General features: G+C 26.8%; 1 protein-coding gene across 1 annotated transcript; it reads left to right on the forward strand.

Moving 5' to 3' along the window:
• Positions 1-5,751: 5,751 nt before the first annotated feature.
• Positions 5,752-18,468, forward strand: LOC100215034 (aromatic-L-amino-acid decarboxylase). Its single transcript, XM_065791691.1, has 2 exons — positions 5,752-5,869; positions 16,835-18,468. The coding sequence occupies exons 1-2, from the start codon at positions 5,794-5,796 to the stop codon at positions 18,238-18,240; spliced, it is 1,482 nt and encodes a 493-aa protein (XP_065647763.1). The 5' UTR covers positions 5,752-5,793; the 3' UTR covers positions 18,241-18,468.
• Positions 18,469-19,873: the final 1,405 nt, after the last annotated feature.

The raw sequence follows: 19,873 nt of genomic DNA on the forward strand, positions 1-19,873 counted from the left end.
AAGCTAAATAATTTTCGTATTTTATTGTCTGAAGTTTCTACTTATCAACATAATTATACGGAGCAAAAACTAGCTCTTTTAAAAATGTCTACGCTAAATTATTCTGAAATTAGTAAACAAAAAAGGCAAAAGTTAAATATCTTAAAATAAAATATTTTAAACTGATGTATTTGAACCTCTAAAACTCGAAATGGGCAAATTTTTAAATCATTTTTCAGGGTAACCGTTCACGGTTACCCTGAAGGTGACCTAAGACTTTATATCAAGTTTTATGAAATTTTTTTATTTTGTTTTTAAAAGTAGTACATTTGCACATTCTGAAACTATCAAAATGAGAAAAAGTAATGATTTAAAGATGCATTTAAACCAAATGCAATAAACCAGGTCCAAAACAAGGAGAAAATTATGGAAATCTTATCAAGAGATTTTTATGGGAAAACTACTCTGTTGAAAACCCTGATCTGGCCAAAATGTCATGTTTTAATTGCAAAAAAAATCAAGTGAGTTTGGAGAAAACAGATTTAAAAAGACTTTTATTCACCGCTCGTCCTAAGTACGAAGGTAAATTTTATAAAAAAATTTAAAAACTAATATTGTTGTTCTGCTTATAAACAATATTTTGCACTAAAAAAAAATAACTTCTTATTACTTTTAGGTCTTAATACTAGAGTTATTCGAGGTTGGAAATGTGAGTGTTTTTTTTGCGTTAATGGGCGTAAAAATGATACTAAAACAGCAACTCCTCCATTAATGGTATCTTATGAAACTAATTCAGATATTGATCAAACTCATAGTAATTTGAATTTTTTGACTACCAATAAAAATCTTGTTCTTTGTTGAAGTTGTTTTCAAAAAATAGAAAAAGGTATTAAACATCCTTACGCAAAGTTAGGTAAGCAATAGAATTTGATGCATATTGTACAATCGACCTCACCTCTTACCAAAGAAAAGGTTTTATAAACCACAATCAGCAATTTAGTAACTAATGATGAAAAAACAACATTGAGCACTTTTGGCCCTAAGAAGCTTGTTGTTTCTATTAGAGTAGTTGAACCAAAAAAACCTTACTGTTTACACTCAAAACTGAAACAACTACAGAGCAAACTTCAAACAAGGTATAGATTGTCTACTACTAAATTCAAAAAATATAATTTATTTTAAAGAAACATTTATTGTTTTTAAGATTGCATCAAATTTAATTGTGACAATAAGATGTTAGAAATTGTCCGATTTATACGAGTGAATGGAGGAAGAAAATCTCTCGAGAGTTAACTGAAGAAAACCAAAATCTATTGTCTTTGTTTGATGCTGAACTTATGCATATGCAGTCTAAACAGTATACTGGAGATAATAAAAAAGTGGTATAACTAAGCATATATATATATATTTAGATAAATAGTGTTTTACTTTAACTAGCGATTTTCAGCTTCTTAAAAAGCTCTATAAAAGAAACATATTATAATAAAATGTTAATCTATGCTACATTTTATTTTTATATTTTTATATTTGAATAATTTGGAAGTTTATAATTTAAAATAAATCGTCATCCTTGGACTTAAAGTTGTTTTATTATTATTTAGTGCATTGAAAGAACTATTCCTGGTGTAATATGCAATAATGTTGATGCGTTTGTTGCAACAGTTTTGCAACATAGATCTCTTGCCCAGAGAATGTCGATATTAAGATTGGAGTAGATGGAGGGCAAGGCTACCTTAAGGTTACTTTATCAATTACACTAAAGCCATAGCTGGAAGTACATTCAAGTGAAAAGAAAAGAGTGAAATATTCTGATAAGTATGGATTTAAAGATTTTAGGTGGGGTATATACGACCAAAACTTTAGTTTTGTCGGTATTACTCTCTATTGATGAAAATTATGCAAACATAAAAATATTGTTGGATAAATTAAAACTTAATTGTCTTGGTTACTCTACTTCAGAAGATCTAAAGGTTCTTCTCCTGATGGGACGGAAAGAAGTCAGCAGCTTCGAAGCATCCTTGTCCATTTTGTGAAACAGAATTGCCAAATATGCTGAGAGCTGAGTCATACTCTCTAACTTTTCTGTGTGAGTGGTATAACAAACGGATGGCTGCTGGAGGAGACAGTGTTTTTTGGTAGTAAATATTTCCTTTTTAAAAAAAACTGTTTTATTTTATAACAAATCCAAGGATGATTCAATTAAACCATAGTATTCCTGTAAACTTATTTTATCCTTTTCAATAAAACCTACCTTATCCTCTTCAATTAAAAAAAAAGTTAACTTTTAAAAAGTGATAAATTAGTCGATGTTCTAACTAGAATTTCCAAATTGTTATCAGAAGTTATTTCTAAATACGATCCTCAAAGTGTCAACCCACTAAATTAAACAACCAAACAAATTATATACAACTATTTAATCCACTCGCAGGGGTCTTAGGGTGAGCAAGAGGGACATTAACTTCTTGTTAAAACAAGTCTTAAAGCTTAGATTTCTCAAAAAGCCAACAAATATGATTTACCTTTTGATAGTTTTGGAATTTGCACATGGACTACTTTGAAAATCAAAAAAAAGTCATGGGATATGATATAAGGTCTTAGGTCACCTCAGGGTACCCGTGCATTGGAACAAGCATAATTTACACTTTTAGAAACAACAAAATTTATTTTGGAGTTTGTCTAAAACTTTTATTCATGTTTATCTCAATTTTAGATTCTTTTACTCTTTACTTTGTTTTTTTAATTTATATTTTTATGTTATGAGATTGATAGGTGAATAGTATTTTCATTTTAATTTGTTTGATTATAATATACAAAAAAATATTTAATGGTTTGAAATCTCTATAAGAATAATTCTGTTATTGGTAATAATTATCTTAATTCTAAAAATAAAGTTTTAAAAAATATTTCTTTCCTTTTTATTACTTTTCCTAAATTGCCACAATGCCGTCAAAAACTCTCTTGTGGGGTAGTTATGGACAACAAGTGGCTTTGTTTTTAAGAGGAAAAAATTTTTTTTAACTTATTTGCACTAGCTGGGCTTTGCTTTTTTTTTAAGGAATTGATAACTGATATATCTTTTAAAGCAAAAATTTCCACTTTTTTTCAAAAAGTACAAAATTTGTGAAATCTTATACAAAGAGCGTCCTAATATCCCTCCTTCTACCATATATATTATAAAAACTAGAAAATACAGTATTAAACATACAAATTTTAATAGTTTAAGAGCTACTTGGCAAATAGATAGCAATATACTTCTTATAAATGTGGGAAAACTAACAATATGAATATAATTTGTGAGGTTCTACAAAAGTCAATAGAATGACCGCTTCCAATTCAATTATATATAAATTATTATTTTACACAACCTTGTTTGCTGATAATAAAAGTCTTTTTTGTGCTCATATTGATATAAAAGTACTGTTTAAATCAGTAAATATAGAACTCTTAAGTCTTACTGAATAGAGCAAACATGTTGTCGCTAAATTTAACTAAAACAAAATATAAATAAAATTAAAATTTCAAAACAAAACATAAATTTTAAAAATTTCAAAACAAAATATAAATTTTAAAAATTTCAAAACAAAATATAAATTTTAAAAATTTCAAAACAAAATATAAATTTTAAAAATTTCAAAACAAAACATAAATTTTAAAAATTTCAAAACAAAATATAAATTTTAAAAATTTCAAAACAAAATATAAATTTTAAAAATTTCAAAACAAAACATAAATTTTAAAAATTTCAAAACAAAATATAAATTTAAAAAAAAAAAATATATATATATAAATTTTCAAAAAACAAAATATGATTTTTAATACAAAATATAAATAAAACAAAACGTTTTCCCCCTGCTATAATGAACGAAAAAAAATTAAATTACAATACTTCCAAAACTTTATATTAAGGATAAAAAACAGAAGCCTCCTTAAAATTTTTTGGTGTCCTGTATGTAGGTGTTATTTGAATATCTAGTCAAATACTTGACTAGATATTCAAATAACACCTACATACAGTCCAAAAGTTATTTTGCGGCAACTGAATTTTCAATCTCAGTTAGAGTACTTAAAGGAATAAAGTACTTACAAATGAACTTAAAATACGAATAAGTTTGTGATAACCAATGAATGATGTACTGCAAAGCTATTTCAAAGTTTGTGTGAATTAACAATAAGAAATACCAAGTCTTCTTCAAGCCTTTGCTATCTGGTCATAACTTACGGGATAAATATATAAATATATATTTACGCGCCAAAAATAAAAAATAAAAATATGGCCCTACAAAAAAAATATATATATATCTGATGTTGAATTTTTGAGTAAAGTTGGAGAACCACAGACTAAAATTTTGGCATAATTTAAACCTTGTAATAAAAGCTTTGTAATCTACACCCTCCGGTTTAACCAAAAAGCACATTTTTGAGATATTTTAGTCTTTCATTACGAAAATATAAGAGCCCGAAAATGCGATTTATAGCTACTTAACCAAATCGAGTTTCAGTATGCCTTTCACAAAATGTCCTAAAAAACCCAAAATAAAAACATGATAATCTTAAAATTTAGCAGCCTTTATGACACATTTTTAACATTTTTTTTTCAAAATCTGAGAAATTGGACCATTTGGCGCGGAATGAACCCAGATATAATAATAAACTACTCGTATAAATATTATATCTTTCAGTCATATCCCAGCCGGCACATTTAGTTTCACTTCCGGAGTTAAAACCGTTATAGACACGTGTTCGCCATCACCAATGCGTAAACCAAAATAGTTTAATTTCACGGGCAGTTTGATGAGGTTTTAAAGTTAAATTCAGATATCGCTTTCTTTTGTAACTGGTTTTACACTCGTAACAAAAACTTACTACAATGTTATACTACATTTCCGTATTGGTAAAACCATTAATAAAATTCTTAATACCCTTATTTGTATTTCAGTAAATAGTAATAGCTTTTTAAACAATGTTTTTAACTTGTGTAAGAATATTTAATATATATATATATATATATATATATATATATATATATATATATATATATATATATATATAAATATATATATATATATTCAGTATATATGTAAAACAAAAAATAAAAATAAATAATAAAGAAAAGTTTACTTAACTTAAGCATATGTTTTATGTAAAATACAATGCTTTCAAACAAATATTGGTTTATCAAACAAAAATTTTATTCAACCGGAATTTTTTACTAATAATAAAATTAGTAATGATATTGGTATTTTAAACCGAACACAAAAAATTAAGTTCTTAAATGTTTTTAAAATAGTAATTTATTTGTTATATTTAGTATTATTTACGTATTTTATATATATGTAAGTATATATATATATATATATATATATATATATATATATATATATATATATATATATATATATATATATATATATATATATATATATATATATATATATGTATATATATATATATATATATATATATATATATATACATATATATATATATATATATATATACATATATATATATATACATATATATATATATATACATATATACTTATATATATATAATATATATATATATATATATATATATATATATATATATATATATATATATATATATATATAGATATATATATATATATATATATATATATATATATATATAGATATATATATAGATATATATAGATATATATATAGATATATATAGATATATATATATATATATATATATATATATATATATATACATCATCATCATCATCATCATTGTGGTGCGCTTTAGATTTTAATATGAAAAAAATACTTTTAGAACAATTTTAGTATGAAGAAGTTACTTGCTAACAGTGTGGTTCAATTATTTAATTTCCGCAAGTTTTCTCAAAAACAAATATGTGAAGGTAAGTAAAATAATTTTTTATTAAGAAATCTTGTTTATAGAGATTTAATAAACTGTGTTTTAAAACTCCTTGTTTATATCAGTATTTTAAAATGTTGTTTTAGAAGATTAAAGAACAACGAATAGATTGTTTTTCTTATCTTAGTTTTGCAAGAAAACACACGTGCACACGCATATTTATCGCGTATTTACTTCAAGGATTAAATTAAGGTTCACCAATTTTTTTAAGAAAATTTATCATAAAAATTTGGTACTAAATTCAGGATTGAGTACCTGGGTTATCCTTTCTGTAGAGAGTTCTTGAATGTATAAAACTTGTATCGTGTTGCATGTTAGACGTTTTAAAGTTATTTTCCAATCTGTATTTTTGTAACAATAATCAGGAACACAACAGGTCGGCGTAACGTTAGGGTAACGTTGGCCAAACAATTTGATGTTGTTCTGACGTTGCCCCATCGTAGTCTTCTGCTCGGGTTCCTTAAATTCTTAGCTTTCCACATTCCACATTTTACTTTTCCATAGCCTGACAGGCCAAACAAACCATTAGTGCACTTTAAATTTAATTCTCCAAAAAATAATAGCATTGTACAAATTGAGTTTTTCTAATACTATTCAAAAGTTTTAATTTGATTTAGGAACATTATTAACAATTGGAAAAATTTGACAAACCGGAAACTCACTATTTATCACTACACCAACGCCGAAACCCACTATTTAACACCATACCAAAGCTGAACGAAACTTATTCGTGTAAGCTCTTTGTCCAAACAAAATGTAAAAACTTTCTAAAAAACACTTTTATGATTAAAGTTTATAAATTATCTTTTCTAAATTATTAAAATGTTATATAAATTTTTCAAGATCATTTAATTTGCTTTATATGTTCTACAGCATTCTTATTTGCTGTTTTTAGTTTATGTTTACTGTTTAATTTTGTTATTAGAAAGTTCAAATAGCTCTTAAAGGTCTATTATAACTTATAGGGACAGTTGTTTTAATGATTTTTGATAAACTTTGTTAAAAGGACATCCAACCAGACAATCCAAGGTGTCCCCGCTTGTTCACAAAGAAAACTTTTACCCTTTTGAAATGCGGTCAGCATTCATTTTGTTTTATTAATATAACTGAGGAAAACTTGTTCAACTTAAATGCTTTCCAGAATTACTGCAAGAAAGTTTGTTACAGAAGTTGGAGAAAAACAGATATCGATATCCATGCCTATTAGACATTATTAAGTAAACTTTTCTTTTACAGTCAAAGCAAACTATTGCTGGGCAATTGAAAATCTCAATAAAATACTCAAAATATATATACAGCATCATCAGACCTTTTATTGTTGAATTTACCGGGGATAAAGACATGGACCTTGCTTTAAAAAATTCCCAGCAGTAGTAACAATAAACTTTTTGTTGAAGACCAGTATCAGCGGGCTAACAACAGCCATCTTAGTTCATTAGAACACAAAGTAAATTAAATAAATAAATTTAAAAAAAAATTAAAATGACACAATCAGGTTATAAAAGTTTGAGGAAAATGTAATTTTAAATTGTTCAAAAATTTTTCAAAAAATAAACATAAATTCTTTTTATTTTGAGTTTTTTTTTTTTAAATTAATTTTAAAGTAAAAAATATTATAAAATTTTAAAAAAATTATATTTTTAAAAGCTATTTGTATCATTTGAAAAAAAACACCTCCTTTTTTAATATTAGCTTTAACATTAAAATTCCAACTACCGACTATGTCAAATTTTGTTCCAATTACCAACTATGTCAAATTTTGTTCCAATTACCAACTATGTCAAATTTTGTTCCAATTACCAACTATGTCAAATTTTGTAACTAAAGACGATACTTTTACTTTTTTTTAGGTCTATTTAAGGATTTTAAATCATTATTTTAATTCAAATTTGGCGTACTGACTGGCGGTTGCTTTTGATTATTTAATTACAATGCACTAGTTTTAATAAGAAAGTTAAATATTTTCTTGTCTAATAAAAATTTGTGATATATCATTAGATTTGTATGTATATATGTATATATGCATGCATGTATTCATGCATGCACACATATATATCCGCCAAAACAAGTGTCTTACACTATGTTGTGACGCAAAACAAATAAAACCCGCAGGGAGGTAGGGGGGTGTTGAGTTTCTTTCTCATAGTTCTGAAATATGGTGCTAATTAAACAACGTTTTTCTGTTTTCAGCAATGCGGAAAATTTAAAAAAACAATTTTTTTTCTATAAAGCTTTTTAAATGAACTTTAATGGTAAAAAGTCATTAAAGTTAGCGCTTTTTAAAGCTAAAATTTAAAAGTCTTGCGCTTTAATAACAAAATGTAAAAAAATGTTTGTGAAAAAAAAAAAAGGCTTCAACATAAGAAACTCCTAGGAGTTTCTTATGTTAAAACGATCTTAATAAATATATAATGAATAAACTATATAGGATCCTATATAGTTTATTCATTATATATTTATTAAGATCGTTTGCTAAAATAATAATAAATAATAGCTGACCGGAACCGTAAGATGCACGTCTTTGTAAGTCTGCTCAACACTGACTTTTTTACATATATTTACATATCAGTTTATAAATTTCCTTTACTTTCTTATAAAAACGTTATAAGAGCTTTTTCTGGCCATTACCTCAGCTTTAATGGCTACTATTAAGTTCAACAAAAAAGTATAACCTTTGTTTTATTTATGACTTTTGATAATGGATCACTACTGAAGAAAAAAAGTGAATTAGTTTCTCATGTAGACATAGAAACCTTTTTTAAGTATCTTAATGATTGGGCAAATAGAGCCTTACAAAATACTATTAGTTTTCCAGAAGGATTATTTTTGTTTAGCAATCATCATAGTCATGAAAGTAATATTTTTTAATAAAACTCCCTAAAAACTCTTGCAAAAGTTTTTGAATCCATTTCGGGCCCCATAATTTTTGGCGCCCTACGCTGCAGTCTTGTTAGCCTATATGTAAATCCTGCCCTAAATATTATGCTGAACTTTTGGTTTAGCAAAAAGTCTTTAAAAGCCTATGTTAGTTCAATATAACTGAATCCACTATCTTTTGGTGAAGATTTTACGTTACAGGTATATATTATACTCATGTGGTGGTATTTTGTTTCAATAACTTTTTTTTATATATAAATTTTTGCAACTTTTGTTCTACGTTATGTGCAAAAGGAGGGTTAAGCCATATATTTGGTCTATTTCACACCTACCATTTATATACATTATTATATATATATTTAGTCAATTTATTTTAATTTTGACAAAAAATTATTCATTTTGGCTTATTAACTACTGTTAGTTAACTATTAATACTTTATAACTTTAAATTGATTTTATTTCTTTATTTAAACACCGCGGTTGGACGCCTAAAACTTATATATTTTTCCGACTTTCTCTTCCCTTCCCCTTCTTGTTGTTTATGAGTTTTAATGTAGAAACTCATAGATGATTAACATAGGAGGGTAAACGGGGAGGTTGGTTGGACAACGTTTATTAATTTTTACTTGTTATCAACAAAAAAACAATATCACAAAACTTAGAAAAAAAATTCAAATAAATATATATCAATCACTAATTAGAATAAAAACTTGTATTAAGGCGTTAAAAATCTTCGATTTTTCAAAAACTTAGATTTTTCAAAATTAATAAACGTTTAATTCTCGCCATAATTTAAAACTTATGTGAATACAATAAACTCTGTTAAATTATATTTAAAAAAAAGCACATTTGACCGCAAGCCACACTCTAGACTATAGTCTCCTTCCCTTCATTGTGCTACGCACCCGAGAGTAATTAAATAAAAAATGATTTTGCAATATTTATTTATCAAAAAAAATTTTTTTTTTACGTGTGACTTATGTAGTTAAGTAGAAACGTTTTTATCTCAAACCATAGATAAAAAAAGGCGTTACCCTAACATTTTTCTAAATGTATTTTCATGTTTTAAGACTTTTTTTGAAAATTAAAAATCTCATTTATTAGATTTTAGAAATATTTCAGCAGTAGTGATCTGTGAAACGGGCCGTGGTAGGTTGCTTTCACACCGACCATTTATATGCTGATCTCCTTGTAGTCTATTTATTTCAATAGTTTTTAGTAAATGGTAGAAAAAAATGCTAGAAATATTTTCGATTCTCAAATGTATTGAATTACTTCTGCCTGTTTATTGTACAGGGAAGTATAGTTATTTTAAAACTAAATGAAAAAAATGGAAAATTAAAGTGTATATTTACAGCCAAAATTAAGACAACGTGACTAATGTCAATTTAGTCCTCTAAAACGCCCAAATACGGCATAAATCTAAAAGAAAAATAGTAAAGAAATTATGTTTTATAAAATATAGGTGCATCACATAAAAACTTTGATATCCGTATATCTGTTTTCAGTAACCTGTTGTGATACAACAACATCAGTTGTTGGCAGTGGCGTCGCAAGGGGATGTGGTCCGCACCGGGTGACACCATCAGAGGGTTGACACTAAAAAGAATGAAAAGTAAATATGCCAGAAATTTTTCTAAAGCTTCTTTTTTTTCCAGAAATTTTTAGATGTAAAAGACTTTGTTTTAGTTTTCAGTCGAGAGGGCAAAACCAAAAGTTTACTGTTCCGGGTGACACCAACCTCAGCGATGTCACTGGTGTTGGTGTTGCTAAATAGCGTAATACAACATTAAAAAGATTACAACTTCTGTTATAATAGCGGTTTCTATTAAAAAAAAATTAGAACCAATATTTATTGTCAAAAGCTACGATGATTAAATATCTATCAATATAATAATATGATTGTAAAGTTAATTAAAACAACAACAACAAAAATTATTTCACAAAATTAGAAAACAGATAAACTTTATAATGAGATCTTTTTGCAATAGTTTCAAAATATTTGTTAAAAAGCTATTATGTTTAAAAGTGCAATCATATTAACACCAGTTTTAAAATAAAAAAAAGTAACATTTTGCTATTTTTATAAATATTTAATAGCAAAATATTGTCTTGGATTTTGGTAAATGATTAGAAGCAGTGAGTTCCAGTGATGAAACTAAGTAATATCTATTTATTATTTCTTTATAATTAAAAACAATAACTTAGGAGTTAGTTGACTATATTTAGTTACTCTCCAAACCTTTAGCATGCAGTGTATGTATAAAACGAAAGTCTAATTAATACAGATTTTTTTTTAATAAAGCTGCAATTTTTTTCTATAGTTAAAATTTACAGTTTTGTATTAAACGATATTTTATTAGGCTTAAGGCCGTTTCCATCAACGAAATACTCGCGCGAAGCGAAATTTTTCGCCATGACGAAATGCTGTTTTGATTTCCACTTAATTTCTTTTGCGCTACTTTTTTTATGCTATCAAAGATAAAAATGGCAGCTATAAGTTTACGATTTTTACGCAATTTCTTTCCATGCATTTCATTTCCAGTTTTAACATTTCTGTCTTTGTATAAGATATGATACCATTTTGTAATATAAGAATTTAATATAATTTTCTTATAAGAAAGTATAAGAAAATAAATACTAAACTCTGATATGAAAATTTTTGTTAATAATCTGTTACTGCAAGAAAGAACAAGCAGGTTTAACTCTATGTGGGATCTTTTACAAAAAGGTTCATCTTCGTGTGGCCATTTGAAGATAAACCTTCTTATGAAGTGTAACTTTGGGAACAGACAGTGTGCAAAATTAAATTTGTAAATTCTTAATTTAAGTATTACTCTTTAATTGATGAATTTATTAATGCTTGCCAATGTTCATAGTGAGTTCATAGAAAACCAATAAGAACGCCAGAGCTTTGTTTCTTTGCCATTTTTTCAAACAAATTGCTTTTGCTTTTTTTACTGTTGACATCACATGATATAATATTTGAAAGTTAATTGGTTTTCGTTTATGTTGATTCGCAAAAAGTTGAAATGAACCCGACTTTATTTTTCGATACACCGAAACGCTGTACCAGCATAATTACCAGAAATCTTTCATCTGCAAATGCTTATAGACGGAAAAATTTGCTTTGTGCGAATATTTCGTTTTGTGGAAAACGGCCTTTACGCCTTATAAACATTAAAACTTTAATTACGCTAGCATCTGTTGAGGTTAGTTTTCCTTTGCACAATAATATTTTATGTTAATTAGCAGTCGTGGTGCAGTGGTAGCACCACGATCCCCAGAAATAAAGGATCCCTGGTTCAAACACCACCTCTGTCAAGTTTTGCGACATCGGTTAGGAAGGAGGCGTGAACTTCCAATTAAATGCTCATCCGCGTTGCTCTGTGATAAGACCGTTAGGACTTCTTGGGGCACCAAAAAAAAAAAAACAATTTTTTTATCTGCGCGGAGAGGTGATTTTATGATGGGTTATGTCTATTATGTGTATATATTAGTTTAGCTGTTGTGGCGCAAAAGTCTTTTTGTTGTTGTTTATAAAACTGCTGTCAAATATATATATATATATTTTTTTTAATTTTTTTTTAATTTTAGGTGCCCCAAGAAGTCCTAACGGTCTTGTCACAGAGCACCGCGGAAGTGCATTTAACCAGGAAGTTCACGCCTCCTTCCTTACCGTTACGCGAAAATATGTCCAGAGCTCGTTTCGAACCTGGATCTCCTGCTTATAAAGCAAGCGTTCTAACCACTGCGCCACGGCCGCAATTTATATATATATATATATATATATATATATATATATATATATATATATATATATATATATATATATATATATATATATATATATATATATATATATATATTTACAGAATACAAAAATTTTCAAAACAATCTTCCTTGTAGGTTATTGGTTCCCTCTAAAAGTTAGATTGGACGTGTAAGCAAAATTAAATTGGACAAATTAATAATATTCTGAGAAAAAAATTAAATTTGCAACAGTGGAAAAATACCACTGATGTTATAAATTGCTTTTCCATAATCGAAAATAAAAATGACTGCACATTTATTTAATTTGACATTAATGATTTTTACCCCTCAATAACTGCAGATATTTTAGATAAAACAATTGAATTTGCAAAAAGCCACACGGTTATTCCTGAAAAAACAATCTGTATAACAAAGCATAAAAAAACCTTAATTTATTTTAATAAGGAAACTTGGAAAAAGAAAAACATATATGACTGCTTTGATGTAACAATGGGCAGTTATGTTGGAGGAAAAATTTGTGAACTTGTTGGACTATACATTTAAGATTTATTAAGTAAAATAATGAATATAAATGATTGAGGCCTTTATCGCGACGATGGTTTAATAATAATGCGTAAAAAATCTGGCCCACAGCTTGATAAAATTAGAAAAGATATTATAAAAACTTATTAAAATATTGGCTTTCAAATCGAAATAAACACAAATTTAAAAATTGTGAACTTTCTTGATGTCACATTTACCCTCTCTGAAAATTCATATAACCAAACGATAAATTATTGTATATTAATATTAACTCAAATCATCCTCCCCAAATTCGAAAACAAATCCAATTTCAATTAATAGCAGGCTAAACCAAAACTCCTCTAATGAAAATTTATTCAATTTCTCTAAACGAATATTATAAAAAAAGTGGTTTGGAAAGTTTTGAACTAAAATTTGACCCTGAAAAAAAAAATACAAAAAAGCGAAATAGAACTAGAAATGTAACTTGGTTCAACCCCCCCCCCTCCCTCCCGTCACATATAGCAAAAATGTTTCCACTAACATAGGAAAAGTAGTTTTAAATTTGTTGATAAGCATTTCCCGTCCTCTAATAAATTATATAAATTTTTTAATCGAAATACAATTAAAGTTAGCCACAGTTGCACAAAAAAGATTGAAAGAATTATAAAAGGTCACAATATAGCTTTGTTAAACAAAAAATAAATCCTAATTGAAATAATTACAGAAAAATCTAATCGTAAACATAAAAACAATTATTCAATACGTAGAAGTTGTTTATCCAAAAATATGGTATATAAATGTGTTGCTTCCTCTAAAAATGTAGCTAATAAACAATATATCGGCATAAAAGAGGGTGAATGGAAAAAACTATATATTTATTCACAAAAATAAATATTTATATATAAATAAAAAAATATAATATATATTATATATACATAATATATTATTTATATATTTTATATACATATAAATTATATATACATAAAATGTATAAATGAATAAATATATGTAAATTATAATTATATACTAACTAAAAATAAATTTTAATGAGTTTCGGTGCTGTGCTCTCCTACAAAAAAAAAAGAGTATTATAATCAGTGTCTATATCTTTACATGTATATATATATATATATATATATATATATATATATATATATATATATATATATATATATATATATATATATATATATATATATATATATATTTACACCCGAACTTATTTCTACCAGATATTCTTTAATTTTTAAAGTAATAGTTAGTTCAAAAAAAATTTTGATTGTTTATTTATACATGCATACATATATATATATATATCTTTATGGTCCCAAATATATACATCCTTCTTACTTGCCTATTATTTATGGGCGATAATATAGCTTTGTCGAAAACGTCTTTATTGGATAAAATGTTGCGTTTGGAAAACATGGTTGTTAGGAATTTGATAATATTAGATACACCGTTAGAGTTAACGTTAATGTACAGTGGGTTAATGTACGGAAGATATTATCCAATAAACTAAACATAGGATCTAAAATACTTTTGATTTTTGATGAGAAGTTTTGATTGTCAAGTATAAGATACTTGACAATCAAAACTTTGACGTGGCTATGGGAAGTTAACCCACATGTTGCTGTGGTCAGTAAAAAACAAGAGTTTTTTGGAGTAATACAAAGTATTTTATTTGATATTTCTGTTTACTGTTTAGCGTAAAGATTCATAAAGTACATTTTGAGTAATCGAAAGATAATATTTTTTTGTCAGGGATTTTATTAAACTATTTTATACTGTCGTCTGTATTATGACTCTGGTTTACATATGTGGTGTTTCTCACTATGTTATTGATAATTTAAAGATAAATTTTACTTAATGGGTTGACAAATTGACACTTTGTGTTATTCGCAAAACATTTCTTGTGGGCTGTAACATTTATAGATGCTGAACTCATGGTAAAGCACTTCATTCTGACGTTAATACCTTTTGCGAATTATTTTGCTTTAATATTAACGGTATCATATTGGTTTCTATTAGATTACATGTTTGTTTTGCTACGTTCTTGCTGTATGACTTATTATAAAATGCCCTTTAAATTTATAAATATTATGAGGTTTATCTGCAAAAATCGAGTTTTTTTTTTAGCTAAAAAAAGCTTGATCTTTGCAGATAAGTATTAAAATGTTTAAATTTGATTGCAACCAAATTGCAGATTGCATTGCAAAAAAATATTTAATTGCAACCTAATGTCATTTCCAAAATTAATAGTATAGTGATACTAACGAGATCAATTCTTCTAGAAGATTTGGTAGCCATGAAAATTTTTTTATCGTTTTAAGTAAATCGTTTTACAAACTTACTAAATCAGGACACTGCGGTGGGAATTTTCCTGAAATAATCTGAAAATAAAAGTTTAAATAATAACAACAGGTATTAATCATACTCTTTTGATTGGTATCTTTATCAACTCCTTATTATTATTAATTATTTATAATATGTACTTTTTATAATTATTTAAATATACTTAACAATAATAACAATTTAATAGTAATAATTATTTAATAATAATAAACAATTAATAATAATAATAATTATTAAAGTATATACATATATATATATAATATATACATATATATATATATATATATATATATATATATATATATATATATATATATATATATATATATATATATATATATATATATATATATATATATATATATATATGTATATATATATATATGTATATATATATATATATATATATATATATATATATATATATATATATATATATATATATATATATGTATATATACATGTATGTATGTATGTATGTATGTATGTATGTATGTATGTATGTATGTATGTATGTATGTATGTATGTATGTATGTATGTATGCATGTATGCATGTATGCATGTATGTATGCATGTATGTATGTATTTATGTATATATGTATACATAATGTCACAACACTTGTTACAGTGCAATGTATTTTACAGGGTGTTCAGGATGAATTTGTCAGTTTCAAAAGGAAAAAAGAAAACTTATGTTGTAACTACTTAATTTAATGAATTCAAAAAAAAACACTTTCACTCAAAATAACCATCTGCAATCTGAATTTGACCTGAGGTTTAAAAAAATGCGTCCGCATTTATTTAAACCTTGTTTAAATAAATGCGGACGCATTTTTTTAAACAAGGTTTAAACATTACCCTCAGAGGACACACATCTGAAAACTATCACATTATGAGGAAATTTGTCCTTTGGACTGTATGCAAGCTATCTGTTATTCTTCGTGTTGTGTTTTTGATCCTGAAAAAAGTTTTTCTCATCGGAAAAGAACCAGATTGTTTGTGGTTAGCAAGATGTTTCACTTTGCTCAGAAATTTCTTTGCTTTTATCAAACATTTTTTAGGAGCCTCTTCTGTGAGCATCTAACCTTTGCGGTGCTTGTATGAGTAGTAGAAAAAGTTTTCATTGAGTGCAAACTTTGTAGTGAAGGACGAATCATCATGGTGCAAGTTATTCTAGTCAATGATTCAGGCAGGTTCCAGTCATCCATCCTCTCTGATAACTTGAATATAAATCAAAAAGGGTCCAAAATTTAAATGATGAGTAGTGTGAGTGATATGCTCTAGGCTGCGGAAAAACATAATTAATTATAAATAAGTTAAATTTATCCTGAACACCCTCTTTCAAAATTTTAATTCTTTTAACATGATTTACATTGAAAATATTAAAGAAAATGTTAAGAATAAAAAAAAAAAATTGTCAATTTTTATTTATTTTAGAAAAAATATTTGGTATTGAAGAATTTAAAAAGTTTTCAAAAGAAATGATTGATTTTGTAGCAAACTATTATGAAAATGTTGAAGACAGAAAAGTTCTTCCAAAAGTTAAACCAGGTTATCTTAAGAGTCTTATACCTTCAAAAGCCCCAGTTGAACCAGATAAATGGGAAAATATAATGGATGACATTGAAAAAGTTATTATGCCAGGTGTCACTCACTGGAGACATCCTCACTTTCACGCCTTTTATCCAACTGCAAACAGTTTTCCTTCAGTTGTAGCTGATATACTAGTTAATGCTTTGTCCGCTCCAGGATTTTCTTGGATATCAATGCCAGTTAGTACTGAATTGGAAATGGTAATGATGGATTGGATAGCTGACCTCATAGGGTTGCCTCAGCATTTTAAGTTTTCATCAAACAGCACTGGGGGTGGCGTTATACAAAGTTTTGCTAGTGATGCAACTTACCTTACACTAATACTAGCGCGTTCTATTGCACTAGCAAAAGACTCAAATAAAGAAGCCCAATCAAAACTTGTAATGTATACTTCAAGCCAGGCCAATTATTCAGTAATTAAGGCTGCTTTACTTGCTGGAGTAAAACTACATTACGTAGACACAGACAGCCTGTTTAGGCTTGATGGTACTTCTCTAGCAAAAGCTATTAAAAAAGACAAAGAGTGTGGTTTTGTCCCATTCTATCTTTGTGCAAACTTAGGTACTACGACTTCATGTGCTTTTGACAGAATTGAAGAGTTAGGACCAATATGCAACAAAGAAAATATTTGGCTACATGTAGATGCAGCTTATGCGGGAAGTTCTTTTGTATGCGAAGAGAATCGTCATTTTATGAAAGGTATTGAATTAGTAGACTCGTTTAATTTTAACTTACATAAGTGGATGCTTGTAAACATGGATTGCTCTGCTCTATGGCTCAAAGATAAAAGTAAATTAAGTAATGCATTCAATGTTGAAGCTTTATATTTACATGACTCTACTAGTGAAAAAATACCTCAATATCGACACTGGCAGATTCCTTTAGCACGTCGCTTTCGTTCACTTAAAATATGGTTTACACTTCGTCTTTATGGTCAAAAAGGAATACAAAGCTATATTAGAAATCACATTCAACTAGCCAGGAGATTTGAAGAACTTGTTCGAACAGATGAACGGTTTGAGATTTGTTATCCAGTGACAATGGGTTTGGTGTGTTTTCGTATTAAAGGAAATAACGAGCTTAACGAAAAGCTGAATATGTCAATAAATTCTGAAGGTTCTATTTTTATTACTCCGTCAAAACTTGGAGATACTTACATTTTGAGGTTTGTTGTTACTTATGAGCATGCAAATCTAGATCATATAAACTACGCATGGAATGTTATTAAAAAACACGCCGAGTTGTTATAAATATCACACTTTTATGCAAACAAAACTACTTATTTATTTTTTATTAAGATCATTGCTAAAATAATAATAAAATATTTGCAAGTCTTCAGAGCATCGACAACTTTTTTAAGTTTTTGATTTAATATTCAAGCATAAAAAGGCTCAAAACTTTTCCGCATTTATGTTCATGTCAAGTATAGATGGTTGTAAATTTTTATTAACTAAAACCTCAGTAAATTTTTTAATATACTTGATTATTGATGCTTTTTATTTAACTCAAAATAAAATATAATATAAAAGGTTTTAACCATTCTACTAATTTTCTAATTCTGAATTTCTAGCTTGTTCTATTTTACTAACTGAAAAGGAGCAGTAAATTTCATATATTATTGGATAAACAGGCTATAGCCTGTTTATCCAATAATATATGAAATTTACTGCTCCTTTCAAATATTCCTTATTTTACTATTAAGTAAAATAAGGAATATCAGATAAATAGAAATTTAAAAATTCATAAAAATTAGATTTCCAGAGTTTCTTAACTTGTACTCTGAACGGTACAGTTGAAAGAACTGGATTTCAAGACTAAAATCAAAAGACATATTAATATTTTTGTTTATTTCTAATCACAGATTTTTTAGATTAGTTATTTCAAAGCACTGTTCGGATATGTCAAAAGATTTTGTTTGAAGAGTTACAGTAGTTGCATTAAAAAAATCCATTAACTATTTGTTATAACTAAATTTCATAGTTAAATAATAAATAGTTAATAAATACTTTGATTCATTTAATCCCATTTCCTCTGTAGAATAAATAACAACTATGAAATTATCAAAAAAACATCAAGATCTCTCACCTTTTGAATCCATTTTGTTAGAAAAGTATCAATTATTTTTTACTAGTCTAAATTTAGGAGATAAGTTAGAAAAATAAGAAATTTATTTTACTTGTCAAAAATTTTTCACTTTTTGAACTTGGCATGCAGCTGCTGCAACTAAACTAAGTTTATGGCTTGCACGATGAACAAAAAAAGCATTATGATTAAGAGCTTTTATTTAAGAAGCAACTCTTTTATATTCACCTGCCATATATCCTGCACCATTAAACCTTGGCCTCTACAATTTTGAATATCAAGTCCAAAAATTCTTAGTGCATTAAGCACATAGAGATAGACTAAGACCAGATGTAACAGGCTTGCAATGAATAAATCTTAAGAAATCCTCACATTATTTGAATTTACATATCTTAAAACAAGTGATATTTGTTCAGTATTTGAACAGTCAACTGGTTCATTACAAAGAATTAAAAAAAAAAAGTGTTAAATGCTTAACATTTTTTATTAAAACTACCTTAATTGTTTTCTCAATAGAATCAATAAGTTGGTTTTGGGTAGTTTTGATATATAGGCTTTTTTTTGCATTTTTTGGACTTAAAGACTGCATTTTTTAGACTTGAAGAAAGATGATTAGCTAATATTTGATCACCAGCATCAACACAAAAATTTAAAAAATCTATGAAGTTACCTCTTGCAACCTTTTGTGTTGAAGATTCCCCAATATCAGGATGATATTTGGTATCATCATAATGTCCACGAAATGCTGGATCATTTCTGCAAAAAATATTATTGTTTTAATTATAGGAACTAATTTTTTTC

This window comes from Hydra vulgaris, chromosome 02 (assembly GCF_038396675.1).
Source record: "Hydra vulgaris chromosome 02, alternate assembly HydraT2T_AEP".
NCBI lineage: Eukaryota > Metazoa > Cnidaria > Hydrozoa > Anthoathecata > Hydridae > Hydra > Hydra vulgaris.

Bases quoted from the DNA above. Each gene is read 5' to 3' on its own strand.
- LOC100215034 (XM_065791691.1), top strand. From the start codon at position 5,794: ATGAAGAAGTTACTTGCTAACAGTGTGGTTCAATTATTTAATTTCCGC. The intron at 5,870-16,834 runs GTAAGTAAAATA...TATTTATTTTAG, and splicing joins TCAAAAACAAATATGTGAAG to AAAAAATATTTGGTATTGAA.